The sequence below is a fragment of the Dromiciops gliroides genome, chromosome 4 (assembly GCF_019393635.1).
Source record: "Dromiciops gliroides isolate mDroGli1 chromosome 4, mDroGli1.pri, whole genome shotgun sequence".
Taxonomy (NCBI): Eukaryota; Metazoa; Chordata; class Mammalia; order Microbiotheria; family Microbiotheriidae; genus Dromiciops; species Dromiciops gliroides.
The window spans coordinates 445759915-445773735 of NC_057864.1; the positions used below are offsets into that span (position 1 = coordinate 445759915).

The 13821-nt window shown below is 41.7% G+C and overlaps 1 protein-coding gene across 1 annotated transcript in view; it reads left to right on the forward strand.

Moving 5' to 3' along the window:
- Positions 1-13821, forward strand: part of CD101 (CD101 molecule) — a 50042-nt gene that overhangs the window by 1532 nt on the left and 34689 nt on the right. The window contains exon 2 of the mRNA XM_043962958.1: positions 11197-11568. Within this exon, the coding sequence (XP_043818893.1) occupies positions 11197-11568 (372 nt within the window). The remainder of the gene's footprint in view (positions 1-11196; positions 11569-13821) is intronic.

Consider the following 13821-nt stretch of genomic DNA (forward strand, 5'->3'; position numbering starts at 1 on the left):
TTTAATTGAGTTTGGGCTTGGGAAAGTCCTGAGGGCTATGGTTAAGGTCAGGGTTGGATTATGGGACCAGGAAGTCCGTGGAGGTTACTGGAATGTCACTAGGCTTGGGTATGAGGGGCTAAATGATCATCACCAAGCTGACATAGGATGGAGATCTTAGGTGAACTAAACGTCCCCCTGCATCTGTTTCTGCTCTTCGTATTTAGTGCATTTGTGGTAGACAGTTTCCAAATGGTTTTTTGCTTATTGTAAAATAACAATAACATATTTCCATAGCCTTGTATAGTTTACCAAGCCCTTTCTTTCCGAGCCCTGCGAGTTAGGTTGGACTGGGGGAGCTGACAATTCCGAGTGTTCTTGGAGTCAAGAAAGACCTAGGATCATGAATCTGCCCACCCCCAACACTTACTAGATGTGTGACCCTGGGCAGATCACTTCATCTTTAGAAACTCAGTTTTGTTGTTCTTCAGTCATTTCAGTTGTATTAGACTCTCCGTGAACCCATTTGGGGCTTTCCTGGCAGAGATACTGGAGTGGTTGCCATTTCCTTCTTCAGTGCAATTTACAGATTAGGAAACTGAGGCAAACAGGGTTAAGTGACTTGCCCAGGGTCACATAGCTAGTAAGGGTCTGAGGCTAGATTTGAACTCAGGTGGATGAGTCTTCCTGACTCCAGACCTGATGCTCTATCTACTGCACCACTTAGCTTCCCAGAACCTCAGTCTACTCATCTAAAAATGGAAGTGCTCCTCATCACAAGGGATAATTGTGAAGGTCAGATGAAATAATTAATGTAAAGGACACTATTAGCCTTAAAGTAGTTTCTGATTATGATGATGATTATTTCAAGTATTATTATCCTCACCTTACAGAAGAAGAAGCTCAGAGAAGGTGACTAGCTCAAGTCACAACACCAGGAAGTATTGGAGCCAGGCCCTTTGCCTCCAACTCCAGTGTACTCTTTGTTATGCTGCACTGCCAAGTTTCATTGTATGAGAAAACTAAACTGGGATTTCAATTGCACAGTATTTTAGAGAAACTTAAGTTCCTTTTTATTTTTCTTCCTTTCTTTTTTATTGACAAAAAAGGGGCCTGGAGAAAAACAGTCCACAGTCAACAGAACAGGAAGGGGAATATGGAAGTGAATTTTTTTTTTCTTAACCCACTTAAATTTTTCTAAACAGGATGTTCTATTTCTTCTAAATTCTGGTGGTCCCAGCTCACTCAGAAATGCACTGTGGGTACCTGACTTCAATATCTAACCATGTCTCTATATGGGAGGAGGAGGAGAACAGCCCAGTGTTGTGGAAAGGTCCATGGATTTTGAATCTGAGACCCTAGACTCCATTCCTATCTTTGTTAGTTATGGACTATTATTGAACTTCTCAGGTTCTCACCTTCCTCCCTTTGAGTCTCTAACCCTACAAACACTAACCAACCTGTGCTCCTCTGGACCTTCTGCTCGTCTTTATCCTTGCTAAGACGGGGCACGCACCACTATACCCAGTGCTGGCATTATGGGCAGAAGAAGGCAGGACTTTCAGTTCCTGGCTGAAACACCATAGCCATTTACCCACTCTTACCCCACCAGAGCAGTTTTTTCCTCTGCTTTGTTTGTCTCTGTCCCCTCAGGTTCATAGATGAGACCTCAAGAAGTCAGATGAGTCATTAACCAAAAATGTGATGACAGACTATAGGAAACTCCTGTAGTGTTTTTGCCCCCCAAGACTTCTCCCAGTACCTTTGTCAGACTAAAGGTTGGTTAGGGACAAATGAGACTGCCAGTCCGTCCCAACCTCATTTTACTGGTGAGGAATCTGAGCCCTAAAGAAGCAAAATGATTTACCTGAGACCATATAGGTTGTAAATAACACAACTGGCTTTTTAGTTTTGGGGAGGTAATGGGATTTAAGTGACTTGCCCAAGGTTATATAGCTAGTAAGTGTCTGGGGTCAGATTTGAACTCAGGTCCACCTGACTCCAAGGCCAATGCTCGTTCCACTGTGCTACCTAGCTGCCCCTCAGAGCTAGCTTTTCAATGCAGACCCCCTTGATTCCAAATCCAGTGCTTTTCCTCTACATGATGCTGAAGAAAGCAACATGAAGAAATTAGAAAAACAATGCTATAATCGGTCCAAATGCCACCTCGCAGAAATTTGTTTTAAGATGGTCAACAACTTTGGTGCATATGTGTGTTTATTGACATCAATTTTGACATAGTTACGTTTGTCAGTGAAAAGCCTATTAAGCTCAGTTGGCTAGAGAAAAGAGCTGATGGACCCAAGCTTTGGTCTGGGTCACATTAGGTTTTGCTCTGTAGTATCTGGCAATGGCCTCATCTGAGGCAGCCAGGTGGCATGGTGGGTAAGAGTGTTGGACATGGAGTTAGGAAGACCAGAGTTCAAATCTAACTTCAGATTCTTACTAGCTTTGTGACCCTGGTGCAGCTAGGTGGCACAGTGGATAGAGCACTGGCCTTGAAGTTGGGAGGACCTGAGTTCAAATCTCACCTCAAACACTAGCTATGTGACCCTGGGCAAGTCACTTAAACTCAATTGCCTTAAACATCTGGGGCCATCTTCAGTTGTCCTAATCTATATATTGCCACTGGACCCAGATGGTTCTAGAGGAGAGAATGAGGATTGTGACCCTGCATAGCCCTCCCTGACTTTGTGATGTTTAAAATCTATATTGTGTGATCGCCTTAAATTAAAAAGCTTCAGTACCAGTCTTTGGGCATTAAACATTTATTAAAGCATACAGATATTTACAAGGAGTTCAGAAACTTAAGAAAAAGAAGTCCTGCCTAGCCTAGAGTTCCAGCCTGGTTGGGTTCTTCCTCAAGTCCTCCTCCACAAGCCTGCTTTAATTCAGGAACTCCCCAGCAAACTGATTGTGGAAGCTTTTTATAGGTCTGGAACAGAGGTGGTCCTTACACACTGCTTCAAGGTGATTGGTTGCTGTCCTCCAAATCCATTGGTTTTGAAGGTGTTCTCAAGTTGAGTTCACAGTCTAGCTTCGGAGAACAATACCTTCTTAAGGGATAGTCAGGTGTGATTACAATCCAGTTAACTTGAAGTAGGCTAATCAGCAGTCAATCACTCTCACTTGATTCAATCAGTCTAGATTAATCTCCAGGTGGGTCTTTGAGTATCTGCTAAATCCCATTATTTCATCACAACTTAAATCCAATTCATGGAAAGTCATGACACCCTGAGGTCATGGTCCTCTTTGAGAATGAAGGACGAAGAACAACAGTAACAGTTGTGTGACCCTGGTTAAGTCACTTAACCTCTGCCTCAGTTTCTTCAGAGAATAATCACTCCTGCCTCCTAAGGTTTTTGTGAGGATAAAATGAGATAATATTTATAAAGTGCGTCTTTTTAGTGTTACCTATTATTTATATAAGTACTGACTCAGTTTTATGCATGAATCCAATTTGTTACAAGGGGGTCTTAGAAATGGGATGGTGGATGGATGAAAAGCCCATTTTCACTGCTAGCTTAGAAGGGAGTATCTAATCATTAGCCTTAAATTTATATATAAAGATAAAATATATTGAGGCTTTACCACATCCTTCTGATTTGTAGGATCTATTTTTGAGCTTAGAAAAAAAGAAGCTAAGATACTTCTTAGTGTGATGTTTCCAAAAAAAGTTTTAGAATTGTTGCTAGACTTCATCCCAAAAATGACTGAAAGTACACAAACACAGATGCATGTGTGCATGTACACACACACAGACCCACACATATATACACACAATCCATTGATCAGATTGCTTTAAAACTATCTTTTTGGGCAGCTAGATGGCGCAGTGGTTAAAAGCACCAGCCCTGGATTCAGGAGTACCTGAGTTCAAATCTGGCCTCAGACACTTGACACTTACTAGCTGTGTGACCCTGGGCAAGTCACTTAACCCCCATTGCCTAAAAAAACCAAAAAACAAAAAACTAGCTTTTTGAGACATGCCCATCTCCAAAATCATAGTTATTTTAAACTGTTTTTAAAGGTGACACCATTTTTGGTAGATCTCTACCAAGAAGTAGAGATACAGAACCATGCCCATGCATGCTACGTTTTATATATATATATATATATATATATATATATATATATATATATATATATATATATATATATATATATATATATATATATATATATTAGATAGGTCTAGACCCATGATATAATCAGTATGGGGAACTACTTTGGTATAGAAATTCCCTCCACTGCTGTGTATCAGGAATCCATCTGTAATTTATCATCTTAAGGGAGTCATTTGGGATTCTGGAGGTGGCTGCCCAGGTAGCATGTCAGTAGCAGGATTCAAACCCAAGATATAACTCCAAGTCCTGACTGTACAACATCATATTCTCTCTCATCAAGATTCATAGCAACCAAAAATAAGCATTTTCAAACACCTAAGCCCTATAACTAAGTAGGCATGATGTGTTCAGAAATACATATCTGTATAAATATAAACAATAACATTTCCAATTACAAAGCTTTCCCCCCCATGCATTCTTTCATGTACTCATTATATAAAGAATACATATGGGGCAGCTAGGTGGCGTAGTGGATAGAGCACTGGCCCTGGATTCAGGAGGACCTAAGTTCAAATATGGCCTCAGACACTTGACACTTATTAGCTGTATGACCTTGGGCAAGTCACTTAACCCTCATTGTCCCATAAATAAATAAATGCATGAATAAATAAATAAATAAATAAAAAGAATACATAGATATATGTGTGTGTATATATACACACACACAAACACACATACCCATTATACAAGGAAATGACAAACCACTTGAAGAAAACCTCAAATGGGGGGCACAAAGAGTCAGACATAACTGAAACAACAAATGGCAAAGATACTGAAGTGGTTTGCCATTTCCTTTTCCAGCTCATTTTACAGATGAGGAAACTGAGGCAAACAGTGTTAAGCGACTTGAACTCGTGTCTTCCTGACTCTGGGTCTGCCACTCTACCCACTCTGCCATCTACTTACACTAAAAACACCCAGGCTTTAATCCTGATTCTACCATTTAAATTACCTGTGTGACCTTGGACAAATCTCTTAACCCAACTTGGTCTCAGATCCCTAATCTGTAAAATAAAAGGTCTGTGCTTGGTCCCTTCAAAGGTGCCTTCCAGCCCTAACTCCTGGTCCAGTGACATAGTCCCTGCCTACAAAAGACATACCATCTGATGGGGGAGGGGAGCCTGGAACACATGATACACTTGAGTGAATAAGCAGTGTATAATAAAGTGCTAATTGGGCAATAGGAATGGCAAATGAGGCAGGATAAAAGAAATTGCTGACTGTACTCAGCTGAATCTATTCAGACAAAATCTCACCAACCGGATGCTCTGTCTCCATGAAGAGGAATGATTTTAGACAAAAACCCAAGGCAGGCCCAGCAGATGCTGCCAATCCTCAATTTTTTGTGTTTTGAACTTCCAGAATGTATCCCTCCTATGGGTTAATGATACTTTCCATGAATCACGTTTACACATCACCTCCCTACTGATGGAGAATCAATTTGGTCAAAGCAATTCAGCAATTTCTAAGGTATTCATCCTGTTGCAGGATCTAAAGAGGCAATGCCGAGGGGAGCTGGGAATGTAACCTATTGATTTGAGTCTTTGTGAATCACCTACCACGGCTTAGTAGAACACCTAGCACACAGTAGGGGCTTAATAAATGCTTTTTAACTATCAGTACTGGTAATTGATGTTTTTCCTTTTAATTTTCATTGAAATGTCTTTCATGGTCTGGCCTTTTTCTTACTCAAGCATTTGAAAATACTTGCATTGGGGCAGCTAGATGGCGTAGTGGATAGAGCACCGGCCCTGGAGTCAGGAAGACCTGAGTTCAAATCCAGCCTCAGACACTTAACACTTACTGGCTGTGTGACCCTGGGCAAGTCACTTAACCCCAATTGCCTCACCAAAGAAAAAGAAAAAGAAAAAAAAAAAAAGAAAATACTTGCATGTAGTGTTTATGTCAGTGTTCACTGGAGGGGCAATCATGGAGAGCATGGAGTTCAGAGGACCTGAGTTCTAACTTGTGTTGCATGTGTACAAGCTGTAATGATTGGAATGACGCCACCTGCTGGAGACTTACTGTAGAAGAGTTCCATCCATGAAGTGAAGGTCTTTGAGGGCAAGACCAGGAGTCTTTTCTTTGGCGTCAGGAAGTGACACTGGCTAGTGGGAGGAGGAAGGAAGAGACTGGCGCTCGGTCTCAGTCTCTTTCCTGGGGACTCTGGCGGAGAAGGGAGCTAAAAATGTGCTCTCCCTTTAATAGATAGGAATCTAGGCCTTTCTCTCTCTTTACCAAATTCTTATTCTCCTTAATAAATGCTTAAAAGTCTAACTCTTGCTAAAGCTTATAATTTATTGGCGACCACTCATTAGATATTTTAGACAGTTTAGCTAGAATTTTAGCTGTTAACAAAGCTGTGTGACCCTGGATGAGTCATTTCCTGGCTTTGGTTTCCTCCTCTATAAAAAATGAGGGGAGTGACCTTGATGACTCCAAAGATCCCTTTTAGCTCTAAATCCAGAATCCCATGTTCTCTGTATCTGGTTTCTGGTGGTACTTTGTACCTCTTTGATTTAATTTTGAAAATAACTACTCAGTGCCTGCGGTACTGTTCCATCTATAAAACTTAAGATAACAAAAACCTCTTTGATGATGACTTTCAGGAAACTGTCTTAGATATGGACATGAATTCTTCTTTTTTTTTAATGCAAAATTGACCTAATAAAGGGACATGTACTAGCGAAGTAATTGGGTGCTCATTGCTACTTTCCCCCTGAATACTGGTTGTACTTAGATATTTAATTAAATGGTTGTTTCTTTGTGCCTAAAAAAAATAAAATTAGAGGGGCAGTTTGCTGGTGCAATTTGTAGAGCACCAGCCCTGTAGGATCTGAGTTCAAATCCAGCCTCAGAGACTTTCTAGCTATGTGACCATTGGCATCTCACTTAATCCCCATTGCCAGGGGAGAAGGAGGAGGAAGGGAGGAAGTGGGAGAAAGATATGACATTTTAATAAAATGAAATCCCAGTCCTCATAGAGCTTACAGCCTAGTGGGAAAAGAACAAACATTTAGGCTCCTGTGCTCCAGGTACTAGCTCATTTGATCCTCACAACAACACTGGGAGGTAAGTGTTATTAGGATCCTTGTTTTCTAGGTGAGGAAGATGAGGCAGACTGAAGTTAAGTGACTTACCCAAGGTCACATAGATAGTAATGATATCGGGGAAAACCGATAGGAGAATGCATGTGGGTCCTTAGGATTCCTCTGTAAAGAATTACACTCTTGCACAAGACCTAATTAGGAATAAGAGAACAGGTTTATTGGGGTACAAGAGAAACTGGCCGGGAGGAAGGTTTTGCCAGAACAAAACACTTCCCCCCCCACTAACTTTGTGGGGTGCCATTTTATAGGGTTTAGATGGGGGTGGGTAAGAGTCTCTTATTGGGTGAGGGGCTGGTGGTCTTCCCAGGTTGCGCTGTGGTAGGAAGAATCCCTTGTGAGAGATCTGGTGGTGGGTGTCAACTTTGTCCCGATGGGTCTAAGCAGTCTGCTGATGGGCGGTTCCAGGTGGTCTTCTCCTGGATTACCTCATCCAGATGCTTAGGAGGACTGGAATGTGGGGTGATGGTCCTGGAGCATGCTCAGTTCAATCTGTGCCACTTATCTCCATTAGGTGAGTGTGTGTGTCCTTGATTGTGTTCAAGGAGAGGCCTACTTGATTTCAAGGGAAAACCCCTGAGGTTTCAAGGAAAAAGTTCCTTGAACCCCCCAGAGAATTGTTGGGGTGACCGGGGCCCATAATCCTCCCATGACAGTAAGTATTTGAGACCAGATTTGAACTCCGGTCTTCCTGACTCAGGGCCCAGCAATCTATCCACTGTGCCACCTAGATAGCATCAGATAAGGCCATTGCCAGACACTGAAAAGAGAGGAAAACCCAGTGGCCCAAGCCGGAGGCTGAATCCATAATTAGCCACACCTAGTAGAGAAATGTGACATAGACACAAACAGCTACAATGCAAAATAATATGGATTAAGTAACAAATGCAAAGTGGTAAGTAATGATGTCCTAGTTGGGGAGAAAAACCATTGCCAATTAGAGAGGATCAGGGTGGGTTTCTTAGAAGAGGTTTTTGGATTGGAATTTAAAGCAAAGTTCAATAAGCAAGTGTGATATTTAAAATTATATGGGATGGGGCAGCAAGGTGGTGCAGTGGATAGAGCACCGGCCTTGGAGTCAGGAGGACCTTGAGTTCAAATCTGACCTCAGACACTTAACACTTACTAGCTGTGTGACCCTGGGCAAGTCATTTAACGCCAATTGCCTCACCAAAAAATAAAATAAAATTATATGGGATCAGGAGGGCAGCTAGGTAGCACAACGGATAAAGCACCAGCCCTGGATTCAGGAGGACCTGAGTTCAAATCTGGCCTCAGACTCTTGGCACTTACTAGCTGTGTGACCCTGGGCAAGTCACTTAACCCTCATTGCCCCACCAAAAAAATTAAATAAAATAAATAAAAAATAAAATAAAATTATATGGGATCACCCTGTAACTGTCCCAAGTTTAGGGAACATAGCTGGGGTTTATCATATATTTATTACTTAGAAATTGGAGGCTACTGCACCAGTTTGGGGACATTAAGCATTTATTAAAGCGTATTAAATATTAGTAAAGAGAGCATAGGCTCAGAAAGTTAGGAAAGCCTAACTAGGAAAGAGGAGAGAGAAAAGGGCCACGTGATTCTCCTTCCGTGTTCCCCAGCCAAGCTAGCGAGTCACTCTGTAAGCTTCCTGTGGGCTGGAGGAGAGCCTGCCCTTACACATTGCTCAAAGCTAATTGGCTAGCATCATTCAAATCTATTGGTTTATTGGATTTGAGGATGGTTTGGCTCAGTGCCCACTGATGTCAGAGTACATACAGAGCCCTCCGAGGGGAAAAAGCCTTCAGGTAGGTATGGTTTTTATTGAGGTAACTTCTGTTGTTTGCATTCACAGTCCAAGGTCCAACTACCTTTCCTGACTCTGGGCTGGTCTTAAGAAAGGTCTGGCCAGGCTCTCTGGGTCTCATAGAGCCCCATTATTTTCTCACACAGGGGAGCTGATCGGGGAGGGCATTTTGGGCATTGGAACTATAAGTTCCTTGAAGGCAGGAACAGTTTTCATTTTTGTATTTGCATCTTCAGTCCCCACAATACTTACTGCCTTGTATGTGCTTAATAAATGGGGTTTGGGAGAGGGAGGTGTTGAGAGGGGCAGTCTAACATAGCTGATAGAGAGCTGGGCTCATTCAAAAAGTCCTGGCTTCTACATACTATCCACTCCCATAGAAACAATTGACAAAAAGAGCACTTGTGGATTGTACGTATAAAACCTATATCAGATCGGTTGCTGTCTTCTGGAGTGGGTCGGAAAAGGAGGGAGGGAGAAAAATTTGGAACACAAAATCTTATGAAAATGAATGTTGAAAACTACCCTTACATGTAACTAGAAAAATAAAACAAATGTTGGGGAAAAAATAAGTCCCGGCTTCCAATATGAAGCCCTATGTGCTGGTTGTATAATCCTGGGCAGTCAGCATCCTGGCTACTACAGTGGCTAGTCTCCACCAATAAAAAGAATCCATGAGGAATTCCCCCCACACCAATAGAATCACAAGTTGGGACCCCAAAAATGTTTGAATGAATAACATGAGCGAAGCCATGGAAGGGGAAAAGCACAGAACTGTGGGTCTTAGAATATGGGAGAGGGTGGGAAAGAAAGGTTGGCACCAGATCATGGAGGGTCTTGAATGTCAATCAAAGGAATGGATTTGTATTTTACTGGGCAGCCATTGAAGAGTTTTGAGCAGAGACACAAAATAACCAAATCTATACCCGAGGAACATTAGTTTGGCAACAGTGGGAAGGGGGGATGGGAGGGATAAGACCTACCTGGCTGGTGGCTTTTACAGTAGTCAGGGTGGACAGTAATGAGGGTGATGGCTGTGAGAATAGAAAAGTGAGAGTAGATTTGGGGATCTTGCAGAGGTAGATTCAGTGAAATTGTCTGACTTATCAGATATAAAGGAAACAATCCAAGAGAGAACCAAATTTTCAGATGCAGAAGATAGGGCAAAATGATGGTAGCACTGGTGGAAGTATTGAAGACAGGTGGAGGAGAAGGTTTGAGAAAAAGATCATCAGCTTGGTTGTGAACACAGAGTTTGAGGTACTATTGGGTGTCACCCAGGTGGGGCTGCCATTTATTTGACCACTGGTAAATCCATTTTGTGATATTGGAACAGGGGTTGGACCTATGATTTCCCTGGTTTAGGGAAATCCCTGGTGAGGAAGCTCCCTCTTTCACTACAGGAGAGCACGTTTCTTACAACTTATAGTCTGGAAGAGTTGCCTACAGCATTGAGAGGTTGAATGACTTGTCCTGAGTCACATAGCAAATAATGTAAAGTTTTATAGCCTTATCTTTCCTGGTAAATGGTCTATCATCAGGAATTAGAGTTTTTAAAAAATTCTTGTGGCCCTCAGATCCTAGCACAGTGTCCTGCTAAGAGTTGGTACTTATTAAACGTTTAGTAAATCAAATTCTTTTTGAATTGGGTTTCTCTCTTTTGGTGAATCATTGTCTTTCCTGCCCCCTTTTTTTTTAAAGCAACCTTTTTATCTGCTCCTTGGAATTATTCTTCCTCCCCCCCCCTTTTAAAAACATTAATGTGATCTTTATTATATCTTTCTTCTCCATGCCTTTCACCCATCCTTTTCTCTAAAATGCCCTCTCTTCTTCATTCTCTGTCCTTGTGGATTCATAAAGTTCACCAAATTCTACACTCCCTCAGGCTTGCTTTTATGACCTTTTTTATTGTTTTAACTCCATCTCATCATCCCATGCCTTCTGCCAGACTCTCTTGATATCTCTCCACCATATCCTTGCCTCCCACCGTACCCCTAAAGTCCAATTAGCTCATCAAGCCATTCCACTAATGTTCAGCCTGAGAAGGCATTGAATGTCTGGGCTGCTACTGTAGTCAATAACCTGTGATCTCATTTACTGGAATTGTAACATAGGGAGCTACACCGTGTCGTACATAGGGAACTACAGTATTAATCTGTTTTTATTTCTCTTCCTTTTTCTAATGGGAAAGCTGAGCTTGGCACTGGCGAGAGACAAGTAACAGTTCAGAAAGGACCACTGTACCGCACCGAAGGTTATCCGGTCAGCATTGCATGTAATGTCACTGGCCACCAGGGACCCTCTCAGCAGACTTTCCAATGGTCCATTCACCAACCAGATAAGTTAAGACAGATAATCAGTACTGGGGACCCTACCTTCACATATACCTTCTACAGCCTTCGAGTTCAGCATGGTGACATCTACATTGAGAGGATCCAAGGAAACTCAGTCTTGCTACATATTTCAAAGCTCCAAACCCAGGATGCTGGTGAATATGAATGCCATACACCCAGCACTGATGAGAAATACTTAGGGAGCTACAGTGACAAGGCAAACCTAATAGGTAAAGTATTCCCTATTTCTGTGTATCCCTTCACAACCTGGCCCCTGCCTACCTTGCCAGCTTTATTACAAATTGCTCCCCTTCTCAAACTCTCCAGTCTGGACAAGGTGCCTTTCTCCCTCTTTATGCACAACCTCCATTTCTCTTTTTTTTTTTTTTTGGCAAGGCAATTGGGGTTAAGTGACTTGCCCAGGGTCACACAGCTAGTAAGTGTTAAGTGTCTGAGGCTGGATTTGAACTCAGGTCCTCCTGACTCCAGGGCCGGTGCTCTATCCACTGCGCCACCTAGCTGCCCTGTCAACTTCCATTTCTCATCTCTATTCCATTGCCCTGGCTATCTCCCTCATACCTGGAATTCATTCTCTCCTCATCTCTGCCTCTTAGAATCCTGTTTCCTTCAGTGCCACCTTCTACATGAAGTCTTTTCTGACCCCACCAAGCTCCTTATGTCCTCCCTCCCAAAGCTCCCTTGGTTTTCTTTGTATATATTCTGTGTATACCGATTTACACGCATGCCATCTCCCTGGTTAAAATGTAAGCTCCTTGAGGCTAGGGGTTGTTTCACTTTTGTTTTTATATCCTCAGTGTCTAACACAGAGCTTGATCAAAAGTAGGAACTTAAAGACTTTTTGGCTGATGACACTACAGTTACTTCAGTTTCAGAACCCTAATGATATAATGTGATTTTATATTATATCATACTTTTCATTCTTTTTATGACTGGAATCTATGGTGCAATATATCAGATCAATGTATGAGATCAGTGAAGTAATGTGTGACCAATGTGAAAAGATCCATCCATCCTGGAGAACAATTTGGAACTATGCCCAAAAGGCTATAGAACTGTGCATACCCTTTGATCTAGCAATATCACTGCTGGATTTATATCCCAAAGACATCCCCAAAAAGAGAAAAAGACCTATGTGATGTTTACAATCTAATGTGAGTCCTTACCTGCCCCCCTCCCAGTTTTTTTGGGGAAACTAGCTAAGATTTACTGATAAATTCAGCAAGAGTTTAGGCTTTTAAGTATTTATTAAAGTGTATTAGAAATTAGTTAAAAGAGAGAGGGTAAGAGCAGATCCCTTGTAAAATGGAAAACCCTAGCTTAGATCTATTCAGTCTAGACAGAGAGAAAACCCTCCTTTCCTAGCAGCCCACGTGAAGTTCTGCAGCCAAGATGATGTCCCAGAAGAAAAGAGGCCCTCTCTTTTTCTCTGTCTGCCACCAAGCCAAAGTCTCAGACAAAAAAGAGAAAGATCCAACGAGCGAGCCTAAGCTTCCTACTTCCTGTCTCCCTCCACGGAAGGGGAAGTCCTTCAAGCTGATTGGTTGAGGATGGTCTCCTGTTGATGTGTAGTCCATGGCCTCTGAGAACAACATGCCACTCAGGGCCAGCCAGGTGTGGTCTCAATTTAATCAACCTTAAGTAGGTTCAATTTATGAGAACAGCACCCCACTCAGGGCCAGCCAGGTGTGGTCTCAATTTAATCATTCTTTTTAAAATTTCTTTTTCTTTTTTTTTTAAATTTAATCATTCTCAAGTAGGTTCTCAGTCAGTTTCTCAGTCTCACCCAATTCAATCAATTCCAAATCAATCTTCAGGTGGGGCCCCTGGGCATCTGCTAAATCCCATTTTATCACACCTATTTATACCAAAAATGCTTATAGCAGCTCTTTTTGTGGAGGCTAAGAATTGGAAATCAAAATGCCCATCAATTGGGGAATGGCTAAACAAGTTGTGGTATATGATGGTGATGGAATATTATTATGCTATAAGAAATGAATGACAAGCAGGATGATTTCAGAAACGCCTGGAAAGACTCATATGAACTGATGTATAGTGAAGTGAGCAGAACCAAGATAACATTGTGCACAGAGATAGCAATATTGTTCAATTAAGAACTGTGAATGACTTAACTATTCTCAACAATGCAATGATCCAAGACAATCCCAAAAGACTAATGATGGAACATACTATCCACCTCCAAAGAAAGAACTGATATTAATGGAACACAGACTGAAGTATGGTATTTTTCACTTTCTTTCATTTTTTTCTTTTATTCAAGTTTAATTGTACAAAATTACTAATATGGTCATATTTTACATTTAGAAAAAAAAAAAAGAAAGATGTGACCAAAACTGGAAAGAACAAGAACAATGGAATACCAGTGGACAGCCTAAGTGCTCTATGTCAGGTCAAGAGAAGGCATCTGTGGAAAACCCGTATGATAGTTGCACAATATGGGCATG